Genomic DNA, 27,117 nt, shown 5'->3' on the forward strand with positions numbered 1-27,117 from the left:
GCCACCGTGCCTGGCCTACGATTTTTATATATAAAGCAGAAATATACTGTATCAGCTTCCTAGGGTCACTGTGACAAATTATCACACACACAGTAGCTTAAAACAGGAATGTATTCTTTCACAGTTCTGGAGGCTGGAAGTCCAGAATCGACGTGGAGGCAGGGCCCTGCTCCCTCTGAAGCCTGTAGGGGAGGGCCCTTCCTTGCCTCTTCTGGTTTCTGGTGGCACCTTGTGGCCCGTGGTCGCATCACTTCAATCTCTGCCTCCAAAGTCATACAGCCTTCCTCCCTCTCTGTGTCTCACCTTCTTATAGGGACACCAGTCATTGGATTTAGGACCCATCCTAGGTCCAGTATAACATCTTGAGATCCTTAACTAATTACATCTGCAATGATCTTATTTCAGTCTAGTCACAGTGGCTCACACCTATAATCCCAGCACTTTGGGAGGCTGAGGCGAGTGGATCACAAGGTTTGGAGTTCGAGACCATCTTGACCAACATGGTGAAACCTCATCTCTACTAAAAATACAAAAATCAGCCGGGTATGATGGCGCATGCCTGTAGTCCCAGCAACTCAGGAGGCTGAGGCAGGAGAATCACTTGAACCTAGGGGGGAAGAGGTTGCAGTGAGTTGAGATCTCGCCATTGCACTCCAGCCTGGGCAACAGAACAAGACTCCGTCTTAAAAAAAAAAAAAAAACGAAAAATCTTATTTCTAAATGAGGTCACATTTTAAGGTTCTAGATGGACATGAATTTTGGGGCATGCTATTCAACTTATTATGTATACACACAACAGCCCTGTGCCCCCCAATGCATTTTGGAGGAACACAGGTCTCCAAAAATCACATTTTATTTTGGAGATGGGGTCTCTGTCACCCAGCTGCAGTGCGGTGGCGTGACCATTGTTCACTGTGGCCTCAACCTCTTGGTCTCAAGCGATCCTCCCACCTCAGCCTCAGAGTAGCCGGAACCACAGGCGCGCGCCACCACTCCTAATTTTTGTATTTTTTTTGTAGAGGTAGGGCCATGTTGCCCAAGCTGGCAAAAAGCACAACAGATAACCAGATACACAGTTATATCTGCATTAAACAGATATGAAGATCTCCGGGCCCTGCCCAGCACTGCTGGGAATTTACCTGCCAGGTATCCAGGTGAAAGTGAGGGCCCTGGTGTCCATCTCTCCTGGGCTGCTCTGCCCTGCCCTCTGGGGTTTTATCACAGTGCCACACCTGGTGTCCTGGAGAGCTACATCCCAAGACAGCCACAGTCCTGACGTCAGAAGAGTGTGTTGGACCCTGTCCAGGGTGCTACCTGTCCTTCCATTGAGGTCTCTTGGGGCACAGAGAATGGGGCTGGCTGCCACACAGATCCTCGGACTCTGAAAAGCCTTCCTTCTGGAGCTGGTGGCTGGGGTGGTCGCTTGTGAGAGCAGAGCAGGTGTGGTGTTTTGGGTGATGGAGCAAGGTTCATCTGTCCACTCAGCTTCTGCCACCCAGCCCTGCCCAGCACAGCTCGTCAGGGGAGAGGAGGCGGCTTGCACTTGCGTGTGCTCACTGGTGGCGACTCTTCCTTAGATTTCTCTGGAACTGTGGGCGGCGGGTTTCAAAGGAACAGCCAGCTGACTCGTGGGTATGCCGGGTGTCGAGAAAGAACAGCTCTGTGGGGGAAGACGGAGCTGTGGAGGGTAGAGGGAGCTGGGACCAGTCCTGAGCTGCGGGGCCCTGCTGATGCCCGTCTTGCAGCTCCAGAGTGGGCAAAGCACGCCAGGGCTCCCTGTGGCCCAGAGGCTGCCTCTGGGATCAGTTCTTGGGGCGCAGGCCCCTGTTGAGTCGGGTCGGACGCAAGCAGCTGCCATGGGAGCTGGGAGGGCCGAGAGGAAAGGAACCAGGACCTCCAGGGACGTCAGCGGCTGCAGCCGTGAACTTCTCCCTGCCCACTTCCCTGCCTCCCTTAGCGCCTTGTGCCCCTCAACACATTTTGGAGGAATGCAGGTCTCCAAAAATCACATTTTGTTTTGCAGATGGGGTCTCTGTCACCCAGCTGGAGTGCGGTGGCGTGACCATTGTTCACTGCGGCCTCAACCTCTTGGTCTCAAGTGATCCTCCCACCTCAGCCTCAGAGTAGCTGGAACCACAGGCGCGCGCCACCACTCCTAATTTTTGTATTTTTTTGTAGAGGCAGGGCCATGTTGCCCAAGCTGGCAAAAAGCACAATTGGAAGCCTCTGAGCCAGGAGTTTTTTTTTTTTCAGACACAGACTCCTTGGAAAATCCCATGAAAACTCAGGACACACACACGAATCTCCTTTGTTTTGGGGCCCCAAAGAGTCCTTGAAAGCCCACCCACTGAATAGTTTTGTGCAGAGCACTCCAGCAGCTGAGACGTGCCACCATGGCAACAGCCCAGCAACTGGAACTCTCAGGCTTCCCAGTTGGGCTGCAGAGACTTCAGCCTGCAGTCCACGACCCCCATGCCTGTACCTGCGGGTCTTCAGTCACTACCGTGGGTCGGGGAGAGGACGCTCACACTGCTGGGATTGGAGCATGTGAATCCCCAGCCAGCTCGCCTGCAGCTTGATGGCTTCAGCTCTTATCTGTGTCCCCACCACCACCATAGGTAGGTACTCGAGTCTCACACACTTCTGCCTCCTGTTCCATGTCCTCAGCTCTGCAGTCCAAAATCTAAATGCCTGAGCCCCCAAATGTGCCTCTCCTTTAACAGTATAAGCGTCACACGTTTTGGGTTGTGGGACACCCCCAAAACCCAATGCAAATTGCCTCAAGCAAAAATGGGAATTTATGAGTCCATGTAATTAAGACGTCCAAGAATGACTGGCTTCAGGTATAGCTGGATCCAGGCATTCAAATCATGGTCTCCCTCACCCTCGGTTTAGTCCATTCCCATACTGGCTGTCCCTCTCCACCTCTTGGTTCTGATCAGGTCTTCTTCACATTGGAAAAGAGTTGGTTTCCCTTCCTCCTCCTTGTGGTCCACACCTTGGAAGTTAGATAATTCCAGCAGAGAGAGTTTCTTCTTCTAGCTGCAGCAGAAGTTCCAGGGTGGGCTCTAACTGGCTGCCCCGGGGCAGGTGCCTAACTCTGGACCAGTCTCTGAGGCTCACCTGCAACATGTGGAGAGAAGACAGTGCCACCCAAATTGCCTGGATGGAGAACGGGGGAGTGATACTAGCCTGGAAGCAACGCGCTGGAGGCTCACAGCCAGGGATCCTGGAGCCCTGGCCGCCTCCCCGGGCACTCTCATTACCATGGAAGGCTTCATGTCGCAAGACACTGCAACGTTCCCACAGTTCCCTGTGGTTGCCAAGGCACACTCAGTCTCTGTGCAGGGCAGACTAGCAGTGCCAGGGAGTCAAACCCCAGGAGCGGCCCTCAACCACTGACGACTGGGTGTTGGCTAATACCCCAGCTTCCTTGCCCTCGAGTGGTATGACTGAGGCCTGTTCTGCCATCTCTCCCGGAGGCCCCCAGCAGGATTGAGCCCTGTGGGCTCCAGCAAAGACCTGCTCACTTCTGCATCCTGCGCAGGCCGCCTTCCCTCCCTGTCCTCTGCCACTGCTTCCTGGGCTCCCCTCTCCAATAAACTACTTGCTCTCACATCCTCGTCTGTTTCTGCTGCTGGGGAAACACAGCCTGAGACAGAGCTGTTGGTAAAAGACAGACAGGAAGTTGTAAGGCAAAGAAAATAGGTATCACAATGATAAATTAAAAAGAAATTACAGGCCAGGTGCAAGCGCTCATGCCTGTAATCCCAGCGCTTTGGGAGGCCAAGGCAGGAGGGTCACTTGAATCCAGGAATTCAAGACCAGCCTAGGCAACACAGTGAGACCACTTCTCTGTAAAAAAATTTAAAAAATTAGCTAGGCATGGTGGCATGTGCTTGCAGTCCCAGCTACTTGGGAGGCTGAGGCGGGAGAACCACTTGAGCCCAGGAGGTCGAAGCTGCAGTGAGCCAAGACTGCACCACTGCACTCCAGCTGGGGCAACAGAGCAGGACCCTGAGACCTGGAGCACCAGTGTCACCTGCGAGCTTGCTGGAAATGAATTGCTGGCCTCACCCGAGGCCCCAATCTGCATTTTAACAAGATCTCCTTATAACCTGTGGCATATTAAAGTTTGAGAAGCACTGGCTTACATAAGCAAGCACCAGGACTTGGCTTGCGGCCGCCGTGGTGACCTCTGTTTCAGGATAAGTGTCTGCTGCTAAGCCCCAGCAGTGCCCTGAAGTCCATGATGCAGAATCCAGACACCACCTGGTGGCTCCTTTTATTTTATCAATTTATTCAAGTGATTAAAAAAATCTTCTTGGCAGCAGGATGACAAAATAGGTCTGTAAACATGATTTCACCCGAAGCTTCCCATGACAGGAAACCCAATTTGAGCTGGCAAATCCAGTGACGAGGTCTGTAGAAAGGGGTCCTGTGTCACAGGAGGGCAGACTTGTCCCTTCCACTGCAGCCGGGGTGCTGGCCACGATGTGCTGTTTTGTCATGATTTGGTCACTGAGTTCGGTTTGCGGGCAGCCCCTTTCCCCAGGAGGAGGGAGACTCTTTGGCAGTGCAGCGGCCCTCCCGGGGCACAGGCTTCTCGGCAGCAGACACAGGCAGGCAGGAAGCAGGAGGCTCAGTCTCTCGGAGAGCATGGGATTGCTAGGGTCACAGGTGCCCCGGCGGGCGGCCAGGTGAGGGGCTGAGGCACAAGTGCTATCAGGAACTTGGCTGCAGCGCAGGGGCTGAGGACACCCAGATGGTCCATGCCAGGGGCCGTGACATTTCCCCTGCAGAAGCTGGACTGTGGGGAAACAAGCCTTTGGGACATGCCACCCCGGGCAGATTGAGGCTTCAGTCCTTGAAGGGGTTGTGGGCGCCCCCCAGCTGCTCCTTCTCTGTGGCCAGGGGCTCCCCATTCATCTCCTGCAGTGGGTGGTAGGCGTAGTCCCCACACAGTCGCCGGTTCCTCTGTGCTCTGGACAGGAGCAAGGACAGGTTTGCTGTGGTGCTGATCAGCAGGAGGAAGGCCAGCACCAGGGTGAGGGCCAGCCAGGTGGTCCTGCACAGAGAAGGAGAGAAGCCCCAAGTGGGGGGCTGCTGGGTGGACTCGGGGCTGGGGGAATGCTGGAGGGGCTTCCCTGCTCCACCCAGCACAGAGAGCACTCATTCAGGTGCCTTCAGGGACCACACAGGGAATGTCATGAGCAAAATGGACTAGGTGAGGACGAAGCCACATTTAACACATGTTCAGGGAACGGCAGAGGCAGCAATGACATACAATGCAGGTCTGTGCTGCCCCATCTCCTAATATATAGATATGTAATATATAACACATATATTACACATGTATGTGGTTCCTATACCATACATATATATGATACATATTACATACATGATACTATATATGTAATTTATATATATTATATAGTATACATGTAATACATCACATTATGTAATGTATATCTATTACGTTATATATTTTATCTATGTATATTTGTGTCTCTCCTCTCTCTCTCTCTCTCTCTCTGTGTATATATATATATATGTGTCTATACACACACACACACACACACACACACACACACTGTCTTGCTCTGTCACCCAGGCTGGAGTGGAGTGGCATGAGCTCAGCTTACTACAACCTTCACCTCCTGAGTTCAAGAGATTCCCCTGCCTCAGCCTCCCGAGTAGCTGGGACTACAGGCTGGAGCCACCACGCTTGGCTAGCTTTCGTATTTTTAGTAGGCAGGTGAATCACTTGAGGTCAGGGGTTCAAGACCAGCCTGGCCAACATGGCGAAACCCCATCTCTACTAAAAATACGAAAATTAACTGGGCACTTGTAATTCCAGCTACTCAGGAGGCTGAGGCAGAAGAATCACCTGAACCCGGGAGGCTGAGGTTGCAGTGAGCCAAGATCACGCCACTGCACTCCAACCTTAGCGACAGAGTGAGACTGTCTTTAAAAAAAAAAAAAAGTTTTAAAAATGTGAATGCTACTGATGTTCAGATGCTGCTAATATATTTTAAATTTTTTAAAATTGTGTAAGCCAAATAAACCACAGCCAGAGGCTGGGCACGGGGGCTGGGAGGCCAAGGCGGGAGGATCGCTTGAGCCCAGGACTGTACACCTCGTCTGTGTAACACAGCAAGATTCATCTCTAAAAAACAGTGAAAAATAAAATTAGCCAGGCATGGGGGCATGCGTCTGTCGTCCTAGCTACTTGGGAAGCTGGGCCAGGAGGACTGCAGTGAGCTATGATTGTACCATGGCATTTCCGCCTGGGTGACAGAGTGAGAAAACACCCTGCCCCCCGTGCTGGGAGCTCATCTAGTCCAGGTTGCATTCTGAGCTCCAGGGGGATGCTGACCACACAGGCTGGGCACTCAGAGGTCCTGGGCTCTGCTCCAAGGCCCCCAAAGCAGACACAGTGGGGAGAACTGGTCTCCTTTCCCCTAGAGCAGGGAGCCAGCAGGGGACAAGGGCAGGGGCTTTCAACGATGTTTTTTATCTTCCTATGAATCTTGGGCAAAAGCCCTCACTGCAAAAGTAAGCACATGCACAGGGCTCAGGGGCTGGGCCCTCCACCGGCTCCCAGACCTGCAGGGCAACGGGGCACAAAGCCTCAGACTGGGAGGAGCCTGAATTTAAGGCCTGGGGGTGCAGCTGTGTCCCTGCCCTGGTACATTTTCAAACTGAGCGCTTCAGGGCATTTTCTCCAGGCATGGGCAGCTCTGGGCCTCACCCCAGATTTACCAGGATCTCTGGGAGGGGCCTGGAATCTGCCGTTCTGAGAGGGCGCCCCGGGAGCTCTAGGACAATGCCCGGGAGGCTTTTTGTTTATGCCCAGGCCGAGTGCCTGCTGCCAGGGTTTGGGGAGTGCCCTGGCACTGGGATTGGGCTATCAGAGGTGAGAACCACCAGAACAGGGGTTCTGAAAGTGGGGTCCTGGGACCAGCAGCCTCGGCTTCACCTGGGATGGTGTCAGAAATGCTGATTTCCAGGCTCCACCCCAGACCTACTGATGCAGAAACTCTGGGGGTGGGGCCCAGCCATCTCTTTTAATAAATTCTCTGGCGGTATCGAGTTCGAGACCCACCGCACGAGAAAACAGAAAATCACCAATCCAGGCCCAAGGGCACCAGGGTGCTTGAGGGATGATGCGAGTGCCTCAGGTCTGGGGTTCTGTGCACCAAGAGCTGAGAAAGTCAGTCCTGAGTCTTCGGGCCGGGGAAACGCACACCTCAGCCTTCCCTGATCAGTCCCAACAGGGTGGTGCCATGGGGCTCTTCTCGCCATCTTCCTAGATTGTCCTGTTGCTGCCAGCAGCAGCTGTGACTGTCCCCAGGCCTAATCAGGAAATACCAGCTGGATACCAAGACCACGCTTTCTAAAGCCTTGCTCAGTCCTGGGCAGAGGCAGACCTCGAAGGGGAAGGGAGGGGGAGAGAAGGGAATTCCTCCCACCCTGGTCCCAGCTCCCACAGAGGCACCTACCTGGTGAAAAAGGAGAGTTCTCCTGCCCTCAGGGTGGCTTCAGGTGGCTGCAGACACTGCTTTACTGTAAGAAACCAGACACGCTGCAGGGGCCAGAGCAGGAGTGTCTGCCCATAGCCCCTCCCCTGGGAGGGGCAGATACCTCCAGAGACACTGCAGTTGCCAGTCTGGGGGTCACAGGGACACTGGTGCTCACACTCACAAGGCCTCTGGCAGCCCGGCCCGTGCCAGCCAAGGGGACACTCTATGGAGAGGAGATGGGAGAAGGTACGTCGAGGCCTCCGGCGTCAGAGCCTCTCTTGACAGGGCAGGGTAACCACCCTGCCCCATGCTGGCAGAGCTGGGCTAAAGGCAAAGCACTGTCTGCCCCCTGGGCTAGCCCGAGTGTGACCTTATTTGGAAGCAGAATCTTTGCAGAGGGACTTCAGTTAGGATCTCAAGACGAGATCACCCTGGATTTAAGGTGGGCCTGGAGCCAAAGCCGGGGGGTCCTTGTTTTAGCCAAGTCCTTTGTGGAATGGGCCACAGCAGCCGCAGGGGAATCACGCAGTGACATGCAGGCGAGGCAGCGGCAGGAGACAAGAGGCAAGCAGTTCCGAGACCAGAAGGAGGGGACAGGAGCGGGAGGGGAGCAGCGGACGCAGCCGGGGCCACCGTCTCCCCATCCACGGGTGGCGTGGCGGCTCCTACCTTCACTGCAGTTGGACCCAGTCCATCCGGCATCACAGCGGCAGCCGGCTGCCGAGATAAGACCGGGGAGGCCAGGTGAGGGCCCGGGCAAGGCAGGGCTGGCCAGAGCCCCCTCCCCGGAGCCCCCACTCACTCTCTGTGCATAGCCCGTGCTGGCTGCAGTTAGAGGGGCCGCAGTCCAGCTCACTGCAGCCAGGGCCTCGCCAGAAGTGCCCAGTGCACTGGCAGTGGCCATCCACGCAGGTTCCGTGGCCGTGGCAGTCAGGCGGCTGGCAGCGGGGCTCGTGCACACATACCACGGTGGACACTTGGCGGGGACAGCGCCACATGTTGTCTTGGCTGCAGAGAGGAGGATGTGAGGACAGGCCACCCCCAGATGGCCCCTCAACTCCCCCAGGGCTGCCCCCCAGCCCCTCTCTACATTCTATCTGTCTACCTACCTACCTGCCTACCTACCTGCTATCTTATCTATTTACCTATCTATCTGTCTACCTACTCACGCACCCACCCACCCACCTCATCTACCTACCTACTCTATCTATCTGCCTACCTTATCTACCTACCTACCTATCTATCCATCCATCTAATTATCTACCTACCTATCTTATCTATCTATCTTTCCTTCCTCCTTTCCATCCATCCACCCACCCACCCACCCATCCACCTTATCTACCTGCCTACCTTTGAGATGCAGTTATTTCCATCCTTCCGCCTCAACCTCCCGAGCAGCTGGGACTATAGGTGTGCACCACCACACCCAGCTAAGTTTTTAAATTTTTTTGTAGAGACGGGGTCTCATCATGTTGCCCAGGCTGGTCTTCAACTCCCGGGCTCAGGCGATCCTCCCACCTCAGCCTCCCAAGCACTGGGATTCCAGGTGTGAGCCCCTGTGCCTGGCCCTCTCCAGCCTTTCATAGGTTCTCCCGCTCCCTATAATCCTCACCAGCACCAGGCCTTTGCAAACGTGGTGCCCTCTGCCTGGAAGGCTCTCCCACCCCACCCAGCTACTTCCTCCTTCAGATCTCACTTCTTTTGTTTTTGTCATAGAGGTCTTTGCTGACCAACTGACCCCTGTTCCCAGGCCTGGGCAGTACTAGCATCCTGGGGAAGGGACTGCAGCAATTTCTCTTGAATCCCCGGGGCCTGGCACAAAGCAGGCACTCACCACTGGCTGAATGGGACAGGCAGGGGCAGACCTGAGCTGCAGCCGTCACAAAGGCAGACTCCCATGTGCTTACCAGTGATCTGATGGGTAACTGGCCAAGGTTCCATTGAGCACAAAGGTGGCAGAGCCACCCCCATCCAGGTTGATAGCGTTGACCACATTCTGTTTCAGCAGGAACTCTGCCATCTCCCAAAGATTGATGCTGCGGCACAAAGCGGCTCTGCTCAGGCTCAGCGCCCACCATTGTTTCCAATTTAACTCCTCTGCCTGCCATGGGCACAGCGTCACATCCACAGTGAAGGCACACTGCTAAGTGGTCCCTGCCCCTAAACATGTCTCGCCCTGGTCCCCAGAAGCTGTGAACACACGAGATCAAACCCATGCCTGTGCAGTTACACGGCACAGGTACCTTAAGGGAGGGGACATGGCCCGGAGGATCTGGGTGGGACCACTGGAATCACAGGAGCCATTAAACACAGAAAACTGGCTGGTGGTAGAAGAGCAAGTGAGATTTGAAATACGAGGGGGATGAGAGGGTAGCCGGACAAGTGGGGGAGGGGACACACGTGGGAAGGAACCTGGGCAGTTTGAAGAAGCTGAGGCCCCAGATGGCGGCCAGGAGGGAAGCCAAGACTCCAGTCTCACAACTGAGGGGACGTGGATTTTGCCAATAACCTAAACAAGAGGATCTTTCCCAGATAAGAGAATAGCCCTGCCCGACCAGCATCTTGTCCATGGGATACCCTCAACATAGAACCTTCCAAGTTGACCAGCCCAGCCAGCATGCCGAAACCTGTTTGTACTACAAATACAAAAACTAACCAGGTGCAGTGGCTCACGCCTGTAATCCCAGAATTTTGGGAGGCCAAGGCGGGTGAATCACGTGAGGTCAGGAGTTTGAGACCAGCCTGGCCAACATGTTGAAACCCCATCTCTACTAAAAACACAAAAATTAGCCAGGTGTGGTGATAGGGGCCTGTAATCCCAGCTACTTGGGAGGCTCAGGTGGGAGGACTGCCTGAACCCGAAGTGGAGGTTGCAGTGAGCTGAGACTGCACCACTGCACCTAGCCCGAGTGACGGAGTGAGACCCGGTCTCGAAGAAACAAACTAAAGGACATGCCCGGTGAAGTGCTGCTAAATTTGTGCTAGTTATGCAGCCAGAGCAAGCCCACCCGCTCTGTTTACAGACGGTGGAAATGCGACTCAGAGAGGCTGGGTGACTTGTCTACGCCACAGGGTGGCTGAATCAAGGTCTTCTCCCTACTAACTTTGTGACCACTTCCTTGTATCCCAAACAGGGCTCAGGAGACGTGAGGTCTAAAGCTGGAGATGATGAGTTCTTGGAATCGGGAAAGATCTCAGGACCCTCATCCTGTAGGAAGGCAAGGCGGGGGGGTGGGGAAGGGGGCCTCTGGGTAGGGGACATGTAGGTGTGAACACCCTGGAAAGCAGGTAGAGTTAGAAGGGTGGCAGTCGTTGGGTCAGTGTTCCTGCCAGCAGGACTGAGCCCTGGCCGGGGGTCCTCAGCTCCCAGGACTCACCCACGCTGCTCCGTTTGGCCGTCCGCATGAAACAGCACCAGCTGGCCCTTCCAGCCGTGGCCGATGGCCGTCCTGGCTGATATCACATTCACAAATTTGCTAAAGGAACCTGAAGGAGAAGCAACCTGGCTGATCACCAGCCCCTAGGGAGGCCACCTGCCTCTGGCCGAACTCCACTTCCCACTGGTCTAAGCTACGAGGTATCTCCCTGGGAAGCACAGCAGCCTCCCCGCTCGTGTCCCTGCCTCCTGTCTGCACATTCCAGTCTCCCCAGGGCAGCCAGGAGGGCTCCTCTTACAGGTTAACCAAGCTGTGTTGGCCTCCAGATGAAGACCCTCTCATGGTTTCCCCCGTTCTTAGAACGAGGTCCAAAGGGCCAGCATGCCCTACCCAGCCTCTTCCTCTTCCTGCCTCAACTCTCGGGTATCCACTCACCACCCTGCAGCCACTTTGCACTTCCTGATCCCTCTGGCTGGGAAGTGTGCTTTTCTCTAGCTCTCCCACAGTTTGTTCCTTTGTCGGATCACCTGCTTAGTGAGGCATTCCTTCACTGCTCACTCTTTTTTTCAAGACAGAGTCTTGCTGTGTCACGCCGGATGGAGTGCAGTGGTGCGATCTCAGCTCACTTTAACCTCCACCTCTGGGGTTCAACCAATTCTCCTACCTCAGCCTCCCAAATAGCTGCGACTACATGTAGGCACACAGCACCACGCCTGGCTCATTTTTGTATTTTTTTGGTGGAGATGGCTCTCACTATGTTGCCCAGGTAGGTCTTAAACTCCTGGGCTCCAGGGATCCTCCCACTTCGGTCTCCCACAGTGCTGGGATTACAGGTGTGAGCCACACACCCAGCTTACTGCCGACTGTAAAACAGCCCACGCCCATATCAGCGCCATGGTATCCTGTCCCCACCCCAGGATTCTGCATCCCAGTGGACCTCAACCTTGAGTGTCCAACAGAATCACCATGGAGGCCCGTTAAAACAGACTCTTGAGCCTCACCTCTGAATCTGAAGGTCTGAGGTGGATGGGGCTTTGGAACAAGCTCCTGGGCCATGCTGATGTTGCAGGTCCATGAAGATGTTTTTCTCTTCACTTTTCTCTTCCTGTGCCCATAGCTCCTGTCCCCATCTCTTCCCTTTCCTCCAACTTATTTTTCTTACTGAGTACTAACCAATTATTTTCAGCATATTCTACCACTATTTTTATTCTTATATATTCCATAAGCCTGTCTTCATTCCCATGAATCCCCAGAACCCAGAATAGTGCTGGGCACAAAGTAGCTGCTCAATAAAAACTTGTTGAAAGACTTAAGAACAGCTCCCCCCAGCCCACTGGTCCTGGTTCTCAAGAGGGCTGTTGCCAACAGCCTCCCCATCTAACCTGTCTCCTGTGTCTCATCGCATTCAGTGGCTTGGCTCTCGTTGATGTAGATGCTTCCATTACGAATCAGCCACACGACACCACTCAGCAGCTGCACAAATGGGTTCTCAGTGTCCAGCACCTCCTCCTCAGACAAGTACCTGGACCCAGGGAAGGTGGGAAGCTCACTCACCAGCATGGGTAGCTGTGGGGAGTTAGGTTCCTTCTCCCTGGCCATGCCAGCCTGGCGGCTAGATTTCCCCCTCCTGCCCCAAGAACATGTTGGGGCCTGAGTATGGCTGAGACAATTTCACAGCCCTAGCTATCTGCCTGCTGTCAGAGCTGAAGCCAGACAGGGTTCTTACAATACGATCCCCATGCACCTTTGTAAACAGTCTAAGTTTCATTGAATAGAAACAACCATCCCCCAACAGGGCTCAAATCCATCTACGGCCCTCAATCTCCAGGCCATACTTAGCCCCACTACCACCTGACCCCAGTAACACCCTCGTCATTGGCTTCCCCGTTTCTCCACTGATCTCTCCCACTTGGTTCCACTTAGGATCAGGACAAGCTTTGACATCATCAAATAATTTTTTTGTTTGTTTTTTGAGACTGATTCTCACTCTTGTTGCCCAGCCTGGAGGGCAATGGTGCTATCTTTGTTCACTGCAACCTACACTTCTTGGGTTCAGGCAGTCCTCCCACCTGAGCCTCCCGAGTAGCTGGGATTACAGGTGCCCACCACCATGCCTAATTTTTTTTTTTTTTTGAGATGGAATCTCGCTCTGTTGCCTAGGCTGGAGTGCCATGGTGCAATCTCACCTCACTGCAACCTCCACCTCCTGGGTTCAAGCGATTCTCCTGCCTCAGTCTCCCAAGTAGGTGGGATTACAGGTGCCTGCTACCACATGCAGCAAATTTTTTGTATTTTTAGTAGAGGCAGGGTTTCACCATGTTGGCCAGGATGGTCTTCAACTCCTGACCTGGGGATCCGCCCACCTCAGCCTCCCAAAGTGCTGGGATTAAAGGGGTGAGCCACCACTCCCAACCTAATTTTTGTATTTTTAGTAGAGGAAGTTTTGCCATGTTGGCCAGGCAGGTCTCGAACTCCCGACTTCAGGTAATCCACTTTCCTTGGCCTCCCAAAGTGTTGGGGTGACAGGTGTGAGCCACCGTGCCCAGCCTCAAATAATTTAAAACAATTCAAATCATCAGTCTTGCTGATTTGATGTCTGACACCTCACTCCTTTTTCAGTCTCTCCCACACACAGAAGCCCCCCTGCACCTCTGAGCCTTTGTACTTGGGGTTGCTTTGGACTGAAATGCTCCTCCTCCAGTTCTGACCTTCACTGACTTAGTGATTAATCTTAAAGTCTCAACTCAAAGGTCACCTCGGAGAGGCCTGTTTCAGATCACCCTCCCTAAAATCATCACTGTATTTACAACCGGTTCACCCCGATGGTTGCCTTGATGCACACACAGCGGTCAGAATGTATGTTAGGGATTTACCTGGCTTTTGTTGATTGTTCTAGTAATGGGGGAGGTCTGTTAAGGCAAAGACTGTGTGTTGTTCACTAATATCGTAACCAGGGCGCAGCACATTGCCTCATACAAGCAAGTGCTCAATAATGCTGGATGATGGATAAAGTCTGCAAGGAAGCGATTCCTATCTCCATTCTGCAGATGAGGAAACAGAGGCTCAGCTTGGTTAAGTGACTTGAACACCGAGACACGTCTACAACCCATTATCTCGGCCCCTCTGCCCTCGACAGCACGGGGCTCCCTGCCTCCTCACCCGGTGACCAGGGTCCCGTCGCGGCGGATCCCGAACTGCGCGTTCTGCAGCCCCCCGGAGCTGCTCACCCGCCGCTCGTTGCTCACTACGTTTCCCAGGCACTCGCCCGTGTGCATGCGGAAGAAGCCGCCGTTCTGGGCGACGCGGCAGCCGGCCGCCCGCGCCGTCTCCTCCACGGTGGCGCGTCGTCTCGCCGCGCAGCCGCCGGGCCCGCCGGGCTCCAGCACCGAGAAGGTGCGCAGGGGCGCAACGGCCCAGGTCAGGTGGCCGGCCACCGCGCGGTCCCCGAAGTGCGACACGAAAGTGCGCAGGGCCAGGCCGCCGGCGCCAGGGGTCGCGGGGGGCGGAGGCCAACTCTCGTGCTCGCGGCTGCCGGCGCGCACCCGTGTGCAGTCGCGGGGCAGGCGCGCGCGCTCGCGTGGATAGGGCAGCAGCAAGTCGTCGTCGCGGGAGGTCCTGCGGGGACGGACGGGCCTGAGTTAGGGGGGCTGTCCTCGTGAGCTCAGAAGACAGGGGGGACGCCCCCGAACCAGGCTTGCCCTGGGAGCCGCACTCACCCTGAGCCGAGGCCGCCGGACGCCTCCCCGAAGAAGCCGAGTAGCGCAAACCTGAGGACAAGCCAGCGACCCGTGGAGGCCGCCATGTTGGACCCGGGGCTCGGGTCACGTGGGCTCGCCTCACGTGACTCAGGTCCCGGGGTGGCTGCTTTCAGCTCGGAGTGAGTTGCCAATGCTCTTTTTGGCCGGGGGCGGGGGGTGGGGGACAGCGGGTGACTTTTTATCTTGAGATAATCTCAAACCTACAGAAAGTTGTAAGGAGAGCATAAAGAACTGCTGTAGAACTTTTATTCATGTTTAGCAATTGTTTAGGATTGTCCTGTTTACTTAATCAATTGTGCTTTGTTTTTCCTGAACCAATGGCAACCAGATTGCAGACATCATGATTCTTTCCCCCATACCTCACTATGCATCTTCTAAGAACAAGGGCATTTTTTTAACCACAGGACAAATAACATTAGGGCATTTCCCAGTGACGCCGTTATGTGATCTCATCCACAGCTAACCTTTAAATTTTGGCAATTTTCCCTATAATTTTCCCTATAATGTCTTTTTTTTTTTTTTTTTTTTTGCGGGGGGTGCTTATAGCTATCCCACTCCCTGCCTCCGACCCTGTAATCCAGGTGTTGCTTTTAGTTGTCATATCTCTTTGATCTCCCTTAATCTGGAAGCTTCCTCAGCCTTTTGTCTTTTATCACCTTGACATTTTTGAAGACAGGCCAATTACATAGTTTGTGGGACTCAGTGCAAAATGAAAACCTGGGGACGCTTGCTAAAAAAAAACAGAAAACTGCTAAGAATTTCAAAATGGCCAGAGCAAATGGTTACAGCAAGCCAGGGACCTTCTGAGTGAGCCCATGAAGCTGGCCCTGGGTGTAGAATCCAGTTTATTTTGTAGTATGTGCTTCAAGCTTCCTCTGAGAGGCTTAGTCTCTTCAGGCCTCTTGTCCCAGTGCAGGGTCCAGGGTTAGGTGACGATTTGGTGCTGGTGCAGTGCATGGGCCACTCCAGGAGCCATGGCAAGTTTAGTTGGCCTGATACTGTTGCAGTCTTGCCAGTGCACCTTAATGTAGCAGTTTCTCCTTGTCTGAAACTAGTACCCAGGGTTCTTTGTCCTATCTCCAAGAAAATTAAGGAGCGTGGACACCAGGGTGGGGTTGGAGCAAATGTTTAATATGGGAAAGAAGAAAGCTCTCCGAAGTGGAGAGGGATGTCTGAGTGGATTGTCAGATTACAGCTGAATACAACAAATATATATATATATATTTTTGAGACAGAGTTTTGCTCTTGTTGCCCAGGCTGGGGTGCAGTGGTGCGATCTCAGCTCACTGCAACCTCTGCCTCACCAGGTTCAAATGATTCTCCTGCCTCAGCTTTCTGAGTGTTAAAACTCATGCCCGGAATGAAGAGATCCCCCAAACAGGCTTTTTGTGAGCAACATGGCTGTTTATTCACCCCTTTGCTGGCGGGCTGAATCCAAAAAGAGAGTCAGGGAGGGTGGTGGGATAGGAGTTGGTTTTACAGGTTTTGGGTAGGCAGTGGAAAGTTACAGAAGTTACAGTTTAGGGCGGTTTTTGCAAGCTGGGAGGGGGATGTAGGGTCTGCAGTCACAAGGTTGACCAAGGTCGGTTACAAAGTCCAATGGCCTTGTCAGTTGAGGTGGGAATAGCAACAATAGAAGAATGTCTCATTTCTTCCCTTTTGTGTTTTCCAGTTACTGCAGACTTTCTATTTGCAGGAACTCATCTGGAGGTGTACATGCAGGTCACAGAGGTTACCATGCAGTCCATGGTGCTGTCAGCCTAAATGACCTTACACCCAGTAGCTGGGATTATAGGTGGGCGCCACCATACCCCACTAATTTTTGTATTTTTAGTAGAGACTAAGATTCACCATGTTGGCCATGTTGGTCTCTAACTCCTGCCCTCAGGTGATCCGCCTGCCTCGACCTCCCAAAGTGCTGGGATTACAGGTGTCAGCCACTGTAGCCGCAGAAAACTTTTATGAGAAACTGCTCTCCTCGCTGTAACTGAGTAGCGTCATCAGTAAAACTGTTTGTGCAACTCCCCTCATGCAACTGTGGGTGTGTCTCTAGGCAGGCACAAAGCGCTGCTTGTCTTGTTTGTGTAACTGTGGGTTTGTTTTAGGTGAGCCCCCTCCTCCCTGTGCCAGTTTCCATGGAGCCCACTGTGTATGTGTCTGAAAAGGGGAGGAAACTTTTTCCTGGGAGCCTGCTAGTTTTACAAAGAACAAAGGGCTTCTGTGTGCAGGTTTAATTTTGCCAGTTGCTTTGACTTTTCAGGCAAGCCGCTTCTGAGGTTGGAATTTTCCCCAACTGATGTTTCTTTTCCTTCTCCCTCGCTACTATAGGTATAGCGGGGACACAGGTATAGGGGCCAGGCCAGCTCCTTTTCATCCACAGTCAACACCTCTGGTGCTTCATCTCAGGCGTCTCTACCTGCCACTGCTCCTTTGAGCCAGTGCGTGATCAGGGTTAGGTTAGTGAACTTGGTTAGAGAGTGTTCCCCCAGGCTGGGCGTGGGGGCTCACACCTGTAATCCCAGCAGTTTGGGAGGCCGAGGCAGACAGATCACAAGGTCAGGAGTTCCAGACCATCCTGGCCAACATGGTGAAACCCTGTCTCTACTAAAAACACACAAAAAATAGCTGGGCGTTGTGACGCATGCCTGTAGTCCCAGCTACTTGGGAGCCTGAGGCAGGAGAATTGCTTGAACCCAGGAGGCAGAGGTTGCAGTGAACCAAGATCAAGCCACTGCACTCCAGCCTGGTGACAGAGAGAGACTCTGTCTTTAAAAAAAAAAAAAAAAAAAAAAGAGAAAGCATCTCCCCCAGACTCACATCCTTACCAGAACCTCAGAATGTGAACTTATTTGAGAATTGGGTCTTCACTGATGTGATTAGTTAAGGTGAGGTGACACTGGTGGAGTGGGGTGGGCCCTGAATCCAATCTGACTGATGTTCTTATAAAAGACACAAATACACACAGAGGAAAGAAAGTCATACGAAGACAGGCAGAAATTGGGGTGATGCAGTCATAAGCCAAAGAATGCAAAGATTGCTAGCAGCTCCCAAGGGCTAGGAGAGAGGTGTGGGCCAGACCCTTGAGCTTTGACAGAGGACGTGGCCATGCTGACGTCTTGCTTTTGGAAACTAATAGAATTCAGGGACCTCAAAGGGGCCCGGGAGCAACTCTGACGCTCCTAGTTCACTTTCTTTAACTATGTACAAAATGACTGCTCCTCCCAGGGCTTAAATGACCTGGCCTGACGCAAAGAGATTAATGTGAAGGGAATAGATCTTTCTGATCTTTGCACTGGGCTCTAAAAATAACCAGCAAAGGAGCCCAGGCCTGACGCCTACTCCCTGCCTCCTCCAGAAGCGCTCTTTTTTCTGTCTCAGGAGTTGCAGGAACAGACAGTCTTTGGCAAGTTCTGACTTTGTTTTTTTCCCTACTTTGAGGTTTGCTACTCCTTCGCCAAGTTTCTCTAAGCACATAACGAGTGCCACAGAAATTCTGCATTTGAACAGAGCAGTGTAGGGAAAGTAGGTGTGAGGAGGGGAAGTGGCTTCATAGAGCAAGGGACAACCTCAGGAAATCTTTTTTTTTTTTTTTGAGATGGAGTCTGGCTCTGTCACTGTAACCGCTGCCTCTTGGGTTGAAGCAATTCTCCTGCCACAGCGTCCTGAGTAGCTAAATTGTAGGCTCACGCCACTGTGCTCAGCTAATTTTTGTATTTTAAGTAGAGACAGGATTTCACCATCTTGGCCAGGCTGGTCTCCAACTCCTGACCTCGTGATCCGCCAGCCTCTGCCTCCCAAAGCACGAGGATTCCAGGCATGAGCCACCGTGCCCAGCCAACCTCAGGGAATCTTAAAGGACAAATCAGATTTAACTAGATTGGTGTTGGGGGCAGATTCGCAACTGCAAAAGTGTGGAAACAGCCCGAACACCCGTCAATCAATGACTGGGTGAAGAAACTGTGGTATAGGTATACGACGGAATACTACTCAGCTATGAAAAGAAATGAATTAATGGCATTAGCAACAACCTGAATGGAACTGGAGACTATTATACTAAGTGAAGTAACTCAGGAACGGAAACTCACTCACTCACAAGTGGGAGCCAAACTATGAGGATGCAATGGCATAAGAATGATAAAATGGGGCCAGGCATGGTGGCTTACGTCTGTGATCTTGGCACTTTGGGAGGCTGAGGTGGGTGGATCACCTGAGGTCAGGGTTCGAGACCAGCCTGGCCCACATGGAGAAACCCTGTCGCTGCTAAAAATACAAAAATTAGCCGGGTGTGGTGGCACATGCCTGTAATCCCAGCAACTCAGGAGGCTGAGGCAGGAGAATTGCTTGAACCTGGGAGGCAGAGGTTGCAGTGAGCGGAGATCGCCACCACTGTACTCCAGCCTGAGCAATGGAATGAGACTTCTCCTCCTCAAACAAAAAAAAAAAAAAAAAAAAAAAAAAAAATTTGGGGACTGGTTTGGGAAAGGGGGGGAAGGAGGTGAGGGATAAAAGGCTACAAATTGTTTCACTGTATACTGCTGGGGGTGATGGATGCACCAAAATCTCACAAATCACCACTCACATAACTAGATACCGCCTATTCCCCAAAAACCTGTGGAAATAAAAAACTAGAAAGAAAGAAATAGGCGAAGACCTGGAAAAAGCAAGGATACTGGTGGGACGTTGCCCAGGTCAGTCTTCCTGCCTCTCATGGGCGAGGGGAGCAGAGAATTAGCCGCTGAGAGACAGGAGTGGGGAAGCAGGCATGAAAGGGTGGCTTGACTCGCCCCAGCTCTCACCAGTCCCTTCCCGCCCTCCCCTGCTCGCTCACACCTCATTCCAGGCAACAGTTCTGCAGACACCGTTCTCACAACTGCTTCACACTAAAGCGGCATGACAGAGAACGTCTCCGGAAATCTTTTTATTTTTTTTCTTGAGTTGAAGTCTTGCACTGTCGCTAGGGCTGGAGTGCAGTGGCAGAATCTTGGCTCACCGCAACCTCCGCCTCCCAGGTTCAAGTGATTCTCCTGCCTCAGCCTTTCGAGTAGCTGGGATTACAGGTGCCCACCACCACACCCAGCTAATTATTTGGATTTATTTATTATTATTATTTTTTTAGTAGAGATGGGGTTTCACTATGTTAGCCAGGCTGGTCTTGAACTCCTGACCTCATGATTCACCCGCCTTGGCCTCCCAAAGTGCTGGGATAACTCATTCTTTTTCCTCTGTATATTTACATCTTAAGAGGAAACACTTTCAACCAGGCATGGTGGTTCATGGCTGTAATCCCAGCAGAGGCAGGAGGATTGCTTGAGCCCAGGAGTTCCAGGCCAGCCTGGGCAACACAGCAAGAACCCCATCTCTTAAAAAACAAAACAAAACAAAAAAACAAAAAGAAAAAAAAAGAGGGGCCAGGCATGCTGGCCTGTAATCCAAGTTCTTTGGGAGGCCAAGGTTGGGGACCATTGCAGTGGGAGACTCTATCTCAAAATAAATAAATAAATAAATAAATAAATAAAAATTGGCCGGGCGCGGTGGCTCACACCTATAATCCCAGCACTTTGGGAAGCCGAGGTGGGCAGATCATGAGGTCAAGAGATCAAGACCATCCTGGCCAACATGGTGAAACCCCATCTCTACTAAAAATACAGAAAAATAGGGTGCGGACAACTTTAGGAATTTCTTCTGACATTTGACGAACTGGATTAAAATAATTTGGTGATAGGGGACACTACTGTTTGCTGTGCAAAGGGTCAAATGGCCTTTTAGACACTCTCCCCTCTGGGATAGCCCAGCCCTGCCCAGCCCCTCTGCCCTGAGGTGGAGTTGACGCTGGGACCTGCTTTTCCATCCCCCACTCTCTCATTTCACTCCAAGTCCCAAGCCTCCTTTACACCCTGTCTTCCATCCACTGCAAACAATCTGCCTGTGACTGCTGTTTCCTTTCTCTGCCACTTGAACAGGAGGCTGCTAGGAGCCGTCTGCTCCTACGAGGAGAACCAATGACTCTCATTTGTGGGGTGCTCCTTGTCTTCACCTCGAGTTTCATTTCAAGCCCTTTGGATGGTTCCCCTTTTTTCTTTTGAGACCAAGTTCTCCCACTGTCAGCCAGGCTGGGATGCAATGGCATGATCATAGCTCACTTCAGCCTCAACCTCCCAAGTCTCAAGCGATCTTCCTGCTCAGCCCCCCAAATAGCTGCAATCACAGGCACAGGTCACCATGCCCAGATGATTTTTGTATTTTTTGTGGAGATGGGGTCTTGTCACATTGCTCAGGCTGGTCTTCAACTCCTGAACTCAAGCAATCCACCCACCTCTGTCTCCCAAAGTGCTGGGATTCCAGGCATGAGCCACCGTGCCCGGTCCTATGAGAGGGCATCTGAGCAGAGACTGGGACAAGGTAGAGTGTGAGCCATGTGGATATCAAGGGAAAAATATCCAGAAAGAGAGGAGAGACTTGCAAGGGACATGAGCTCTGTGTGGGCTGGATATGTCTGTTGAGTGAATAAATTCCTGGGGGGTTTTGGGCTATGGCTTGGCTGTGGCTTGCCACTGAGAAAGTTCTTGTTTTTTTTTTTTGAGTTGCAGTCTTGCTCTGTCGCCCAGGCTGGAGTGCAGTGGCATGATCTTGGTTCACTGCAATCTCTGCCTCCCAGGTGCAAGCAATTCTCCTATCTCAGTGTCCAGAGTAGCTGGGACTACAGGCACGAGCCACCATTCCTGGCTAATTTTTGTATTTTTAGTGGAGATGGGGTTTCACCATGTTAGCCAGGCTGGTCTTGAACTCCTGACCTCAAGTGATCCACCTGCCTTGGGAAAGTTCTTTTTAAATTTCAGTTTCACACTGGTCCTTTAAATAGAGGACTAGGCTGTGAGCCAGGCCATCAGGACAGGCTGTCTGCTTTCCCACAGGTGTGGGTAGGCTGCAGGGACCGTGTTGCCAGGACCAGAAATGGCTTCTTGAGGCAGGTGCTGCATTTGTTTCTGGGGCTGCTGTAGCAAGATACCATCAACGGGGTGGCTCAAACCATGGGAATTTATGGTCTCACAGTTCAGGAGTGCTGGGATGACAGGCGTGAGTCAAGGATTCCCTTTCCTTGAAAGTGACTCATGCTTAGCTTGCTTTCCTCCCTCCCTCCCTCCCTTCCTCTCTTTTTTTCCTTCTCTCTCTCTCTCTCTGTCTCTCTCTCTCTCTTCTTTCTTTCTGAGACAGAGTTTTGCTCTTGTTTCCCAGGCTGGAGTGCCATGGCGCCATCTCAGCTCACCACAACCTCCACCTCCCAGGTTCAAGCGATTCACCTACTTCAGCCTCCCAAGTAGCTGGGATTACAGGCATGCGCCACCATGCCCAGCTAGTTTTGTATTTTTAGTAGAGATGGGGTTTCTCCATGTTGGTCAGGCTGGTCTCGAACTCCCGACCTCAGGTGATCCACCTGCCTCAGCCTCTGAAAGTGCTGGGATTACAGGTGTGAGCTACTGCGCCCGGCCCGCTCGGCTTCCTTCTCAGTCATTTCACTCTCTCCCTGGTTTGGTAACCGAACCCTTCTGAAATGAACCAGTGTTAGGCTCCAGTGAGGACTCCATCCCCATTTCAGGAAGCACAGAGGTGGAGCATATTCCCCTGGAGTTGTTGATGTGCAGCTGACTTCTCTCAAGGTTGTGTGCCTGTTTTGGAAAACTTTTGTTTGCAAGACAACGTGAAAGAAATCCTTGAAGCACACAGAGGGCCACGTGGATGTTACATTCTGGCCATTGGTTCCCCAAGAAAACAGCAACCTCTAGAAAGCAAGTCAAATTTGTCAGCGCAATCCAGGAACAGTCCTTGGAGTCTGATAAGTTTAAGAGCGGTCATGGGAAGTCATTCAGAGGACTGAAGCAGAGGATCAGGTCAGAGGGGCCTACCTCCCAAAGGAAAGATGGAGAAGAACCATCCCCCCACTGCCCCCTCCTGGGCTGCTCAGCTGAGCACAGAAGCAGCCAGGGATATTTTAATTCAGATGCTCAAAGTTGACTAAGTTGCCACATGAGGATGATGTGCAGTGATTTTCCACCTGGAGGCAAAGCAGGACAGTGCGTGTAAACAGGTCTGCAGCTCCAGGACTGGGTTTTCAGATGGTTTTTCTACCCTGGTGTCTAATGCATGCACCACAGACAGCAGTGGAACCCATGAGGTTCCAGAAGGTTTTACTGCTAAATTCGTGTCAGAGCTCCAGGGAACACGTTCAGATATAGTCACACTGAGTCAGAGCTCGAGGGAAGAGCTGTAAGCTGGGAATGAGAGAAATGGTGACAAGGCAGCGGCCTCTTCTGGCAGCTTCCAGAGGAGTCCTCAGTTAATGTGGCATCATCGCTTGAGGCAGGACGTAACGCTTACCTGGCACTTAGTATGTTACGGTCACTGATCCCAGTATTCTACAAAAACAATCCTCATAGCAATGGAGGTAATTTTGATGTAGGGGCTGGGTTTTTTCAGTTTTTTTTTTTTTTTTTTGGAGACAGAGTCTTGTACTGTTGCCTGGGATGGAGTACAGTCACCTGACCTCCACTCACTGCAACCTCTGCCTCCCAGGTTTAAACAATTCTCGTCCTCAGCCTTTCGAGTAGCTGGCATTACAGGTGCGTGCCACCACGCCTGACTAATTATTTTTCGTAGAGACAGTTTCACCATGTTGGCCATGCTGGTCTTGAACACCTGACCTGGTGATCCACCTGCCTTTGCCTCCCAAAGTGCTGGGATTACAGGCATGAGCCACCGTGCCTGACCGCCCCCTCCCTTTTTTTTTTTTTTTGAGACTCCCACTCTGTTGCCCAGGCTGGAGTGCAGTGGCGAAATCATAGCCTCCTGGGTAGGTGGGACTACTATCCTGGTGAGGGCGCACGGTGGGAGTGTCTCGTTATGTTGCCCAGGAAGGTCTTCAGCTCCTGGGTTCAAGCAATCCTCCCGCCTCAGCCTCCCAAAGTGCTGGGATTATAGGAGGGCGCCACTGTGCCTGATCAAGGTAGGGTTTATTATTTTCCCAATGTTACTGATGAGAAAACCGAGTCCCAGAGAAGTTGGTGACTTTGCTCAAGGTCACAGACAGCTGGGACTTGAATTTAGGCAGCCTGGCCACAGAACCACACCACCAACCACTATGCTATACTGCGTTTTGTGAAATGACAGATGGCTGTATGATGCAATGTAAGCATATGGCAGAGTTCCGTGCTCAGGATATAAAAAGGAGTGTGTGTTGCCTTTCATGGTCACCTCTTGAGTTCTAGCTTATGACCTGAACTATTTTTTCCAGAGACCCTTCCTTCTCCCACTGGGAAAGATATGGTATTTGACACCTGAATAAAAAGTCTTTAAGACACCAGTTTATGGGGCTGTTCAGAATCTGTGGCTGGGTGCAGTGGCTTATGCCTGTAATCCCAGCACTTTGGGAGGACAAGGCAAGAGGACTGCTTGAGGCCGGGAGTTCAAGACCAGCCAGGTCTACATAGTGAAAGCCCATCTCTACAAAGAAATTTAAAAATTAGCTTGGCATGATGGCACACACCTGTAGTCCCAGCTACTCAGGAGGCGAGATGGGAGAATTGCTTGAGCCCAGAAGTTCGAGGCTGCAGTGAGCCTGGGTGACAGAGTGAGACCTCATGGATTAAAAAAAAAAAGAAAAGAGAAGAAAAGAAAAAAGAATTTGTGTTGAGTGGGATTGGAGAGTTGAAACAAAGACCGAGAGGTTGTCCAAGACCGTTTTCAAGGCTGAGAAACAAGACTCCATTCTGGGTCAGCTGCAGTCTAACTTTATTCATCCGCTCACACCTGGGTCCCTCCCGGCCCCCACCTGCCCTAGCCGTGCTTACTGAGGGTTTCCCACCAACCCAAGATGGGACGTCAGGGTGGCTTTGCTTATCCTCCAGATGCCTACTTTTCCGGATGTGACCCAGGCCCTCCAGGACCTATGGGAGGAGGACTAAAGGGGCCTGTTCCCAGGCAGCAGACATGGAACCATCTGTGTCAGTGGCTGCTTGGTGGTGATGGTGTAGATGGGTGCGGCTCTCTGTTTGCTGGGGGGTATTCAGCCAGGATGTAGAGGAAGCCACCCAGGGCTGCCACCGCTGTGGCTGTGTTGTGGGAGGAGCAGCCATCTATGGGGAGAGAGGCCCCTGTGAGTGCCGGTGGCAAGAACCTTGCCCCTTTATTCAACACAGTTCCACTGAAAGTGCTGTTCAGCCAGGTGCGGTGGCTCACACCTGTAATCCCAGCACTTTGGGAGGCTGAGGATGGCAGATCGCAGATCACTTGATATCAGGAGTTCGAGACCAGCCTAAGCAACATGGTGAAACCCCATCTCTACTTAAAAATACAAAAATTAGCTGGGTGTGGTGGCGGGTGCCTGTAATCCCAGCTCCTTGGGAGGATGAAGCAAGAGAATTGCTTGAACCCAGGAGGCAGAGGCTGCAATGAGCTGAGATTGCACCATTGCGCTCCAGTCTGGGCGACAGAGCGAGACTCCATCGCAAAAAAACAAAAACAAAAACGTGCTTTTCAGATATCATTCCAGGCAATTTGCAAGATGCTGTGTGAGTGCTTTGATGCTCCCTTAGGCCCCCTTTGCTGGGCCGAGTCCTATTCCACGAGCTGCTAAGGGCTCCCTTCTCTGGGAGGTATGTCCCTTCCAAATAACTTACAAATATAGGGATAAAAAAGCCTGGCCACCTTGTCCTAGGGGGATGACTCTGTTGTGCAATTTATGCTCCGAGGCATTCCCCTCCACTCCTGCAGTGGGATCTGGCCTGAGGCTGCATCCCATCTAGCTCCTGCCTGGGTTAGTCTGCTTCCCTGACTTACCTACCTCAGTAAACCACATGCACTGGAATCCTGTCTCATCTGAGATGGGAAAACTGAGGCTCGGGAAGCTGAGCTGAGCTCCCTGGCCCTGGTAACTCCCCAGCTCATTTCTTGACCCCAGTGGCTTCCTCTTAGCTGCCTCTGGTCTTTCTAGTCCCATGTGACCTCATGGAGTCAGTCTCAGGCCTAAGCACTTGCCTGAGATAATAACCCTCAGATGTAGTTAGTTCTTTGAACTCAAAGTGGGCAGCATGCCTTTAGTCTTACCATCTGTCTGCTTGTGGGAGGGAGCCAGGAATTCTTTCCCCACTACCCAGACACTTTGAGAAGGGGAGGGGACCCCAGCCAGGTCCCTTGAAGGAAGGGAGAATGCAGATTTCAAGGTGCCGAATGACTAACCCTGGCAGTTCCTGCCTCTCGGTGGCTACTGTGTGGCAAATTCGGCGGTGAGGGCTTTGCACAATGATCAGTTATTAGCCCCAACAGTTTGGTGCCCATTTTACAGATGACGGAGTCTTGCTCTGTCGCCTAGTCTGGAGTGCAGTGATGCAATCTCGGCTCACTGCAACCTCCGCTTCCTGGGTTCAAGTGATTCTTCTGTCTCAGCCTCCCGAGTAGCTGGAACTACAGACGTGCCACCACACTCGGCTAATTTTTGTATTTTTAGTCCAGATGGGGTTTCACCATAGTTGCCAGGGTGGTCTTGAGCTCCTGACCTCAATTGGTCCACCTGCGTTGGCCTCCCAAAGTGCTGGGATTACAGGCGTGAGCCGCCGCACCTAGCCTGGTTGTGTGACTTTCACAGCAAGTCAGAGGCAGAAGCGGGACTTGAACCCACACAGGCTGACCTCAGACCCTGTGCTACTAGTCTCTGCGCCAGCTGCCTCTTGCTCTGGGGGCATGTGTCATAAGTACAAGAATGAGCACACCACTCCCCAGCAGTTTTCTAGGCTGCTGGTCAACCTGGAGGGGCCCCCACGAAAGGCCTGGGACTCTGGAATTTCTGCAGCTTCTGCGCGAGTCCGTAGGACAGTCCTCATGTTAGGCCATCTGGCTCTGGGGACAGGCAGCTGACCAGGTAGTACACAGCAGGTCCTGACCACCCCACCCATAGGCAGCCCCAGCTTCCTCTGTGTCAGGGGGGCCTAGCCCGGGCAGGGGGCCCTGGAAGTCTACTGAGAACTTCTCTCCCTTCGCCTGCATGACCTTTGGTGGCAGCTACAAAACTGATCGATTGGATTGTGCTTTCACTCTTCACTCCTGTCCACCTGTAGGTGGATGATGAGGCCACAGTGGGGCTGATCGAGAGATGTTTAGTCATGGGAATCAGATACCCACATGTGCTGGACATCTAATCTATGAGCTGGCTATTCTATATCCCTTCCTGCTTTTGCCTGCAGTTATTGATATTTTATTATTATGATTTTTGATACAGAGTCTCATTTTGTCACCCAGGCTGGAGTGCATTGGTGTGATGTCAGCTCACTGTAGCCTTTGCCTCCTGGGTTTAAGTAATTTTCATGCTTCAGCCTCCCGAGTGGCTGGGAATACAGTTGTGCACCACCATGCCCTGATAAGGTTTGTATTTTTAGTAGAGATGGGGTTTTATCATGTTGCCCAGACTGT

The 27,117-nt window shown here is 52.3% G+C and overlaps 2 protein-coding genes across 7 annotated transcripts in view; both read right to left on the minus strand.

Moving 5' to 3' along the window:
• Positions 1-4,256: 4,256 nt before the first annotated feature.
• On the minus strand, positions 4,257-14,743 carry NAGPA (N-acetylglucosamine-1-phosphodiester alpha-N-acetylglucosaminidase). 5 transcript variants are annotated; one of them, XM_037730464.1, is made up of 10 exons: positions 14,620-14,742; positions 14,063-14,518; positions 12,286-12,425; positions 10,904-11,012; positions 9,434-9,562; positions 8,329-8,534; positions 8,196-8,243; positions 7,648-7,749; positions 7,506-7,569; positions 4,257-4,984 (listed from the first exon to the last, which is right to left on the minus strand). In XM_037730464.1, exons 1-10 carry the CDS (start codon positions 14,703-14,705, stop codon positions 4,861-4,863), a joined length of 1,464 nt encoding a protein of 487 aa, XP_037586392.1. In that variant the 5' UTR covers positions 14,706-14,742; the 3' UTR covers positions 4,257-4,860. The 5 variants fall into 5 exon arrangements, with proteins under 5 accessions (XP_037586392.1, XP_037586395.1, XP_037586393.1 ...); XM_017506044.2 differs by having other exon boundaries at positions 4,277-5,068; XM_037730467.1 differs by lacking the exon at positions 7,648-7,749 and having other exon boundaries at positions 14,620-14,743.
• Positions 14,744-24,420: 9,677 nt separating this feature from the next.
• Positions 24,421-27,117, minus strand: part of CUNH16orf89 (chromosome unknown C16orf89 homolog) — a 24,722-nt gene continuing 22,025 nt past the window's right edge. For both annotated transcript variants that reach the window (XM_017506048.2, XM_017506046.2), the window contains one exon: positions 24,421-24,788. In XM_017506048.2, the coding sequence (XP_017361537.1) occupies positions 24,658-24,788 (131 nt within the window). In that variant the 3' untranslated portion in view covers positions 24,421-24,657. The remainder of the gene's footprint in view (positions 24,789-27,117) is intronic.

Source organism: Cebus imitator, unplaced genomic scaffold (assembly GCF_001604975.1).
Source record: "Cebus imitator isolate Cc_AM_T3 unplaced genomic scaffold, Cebus_imitator-1.0 Scaffold346, whole genome shotgun sequence".
Classification (NCBI taxonomy): domain Eukaryota; kingdom Metazoa; phylum Chordata; class Mammalia; order Primates; family Cebidae; genus Cebus; species Cebus imitator.

What these genes read in the sequence shown, in the direction of transcription:
- NAGPA (XM_017506044.2), bottom strand. Translation starts at nt 14,705, where the DNA reads ATGGCGGCCTCCACGGGTCGCTGGCTTGTCCTCAGGTTTGCGCTACTC. An exon ending in AGTTACCCATCAGATCACTG is followed by an intron (nt 8,535 to 9,433) that starts GTAAGCACATGG and finishes TCCTCTCTGCAG; the next exon opens with CCAAGACAACATGTGGCGCT. An exon ending in CAACTGCAGTGTCTCTGGAG is followed by an intron (nt 7,570 to 7,647) that starts GTATCTGCCCCT and finishes GGTTTCTTACAG; the next exon opens with TAAAGCAGTGTCTGCAGCCA.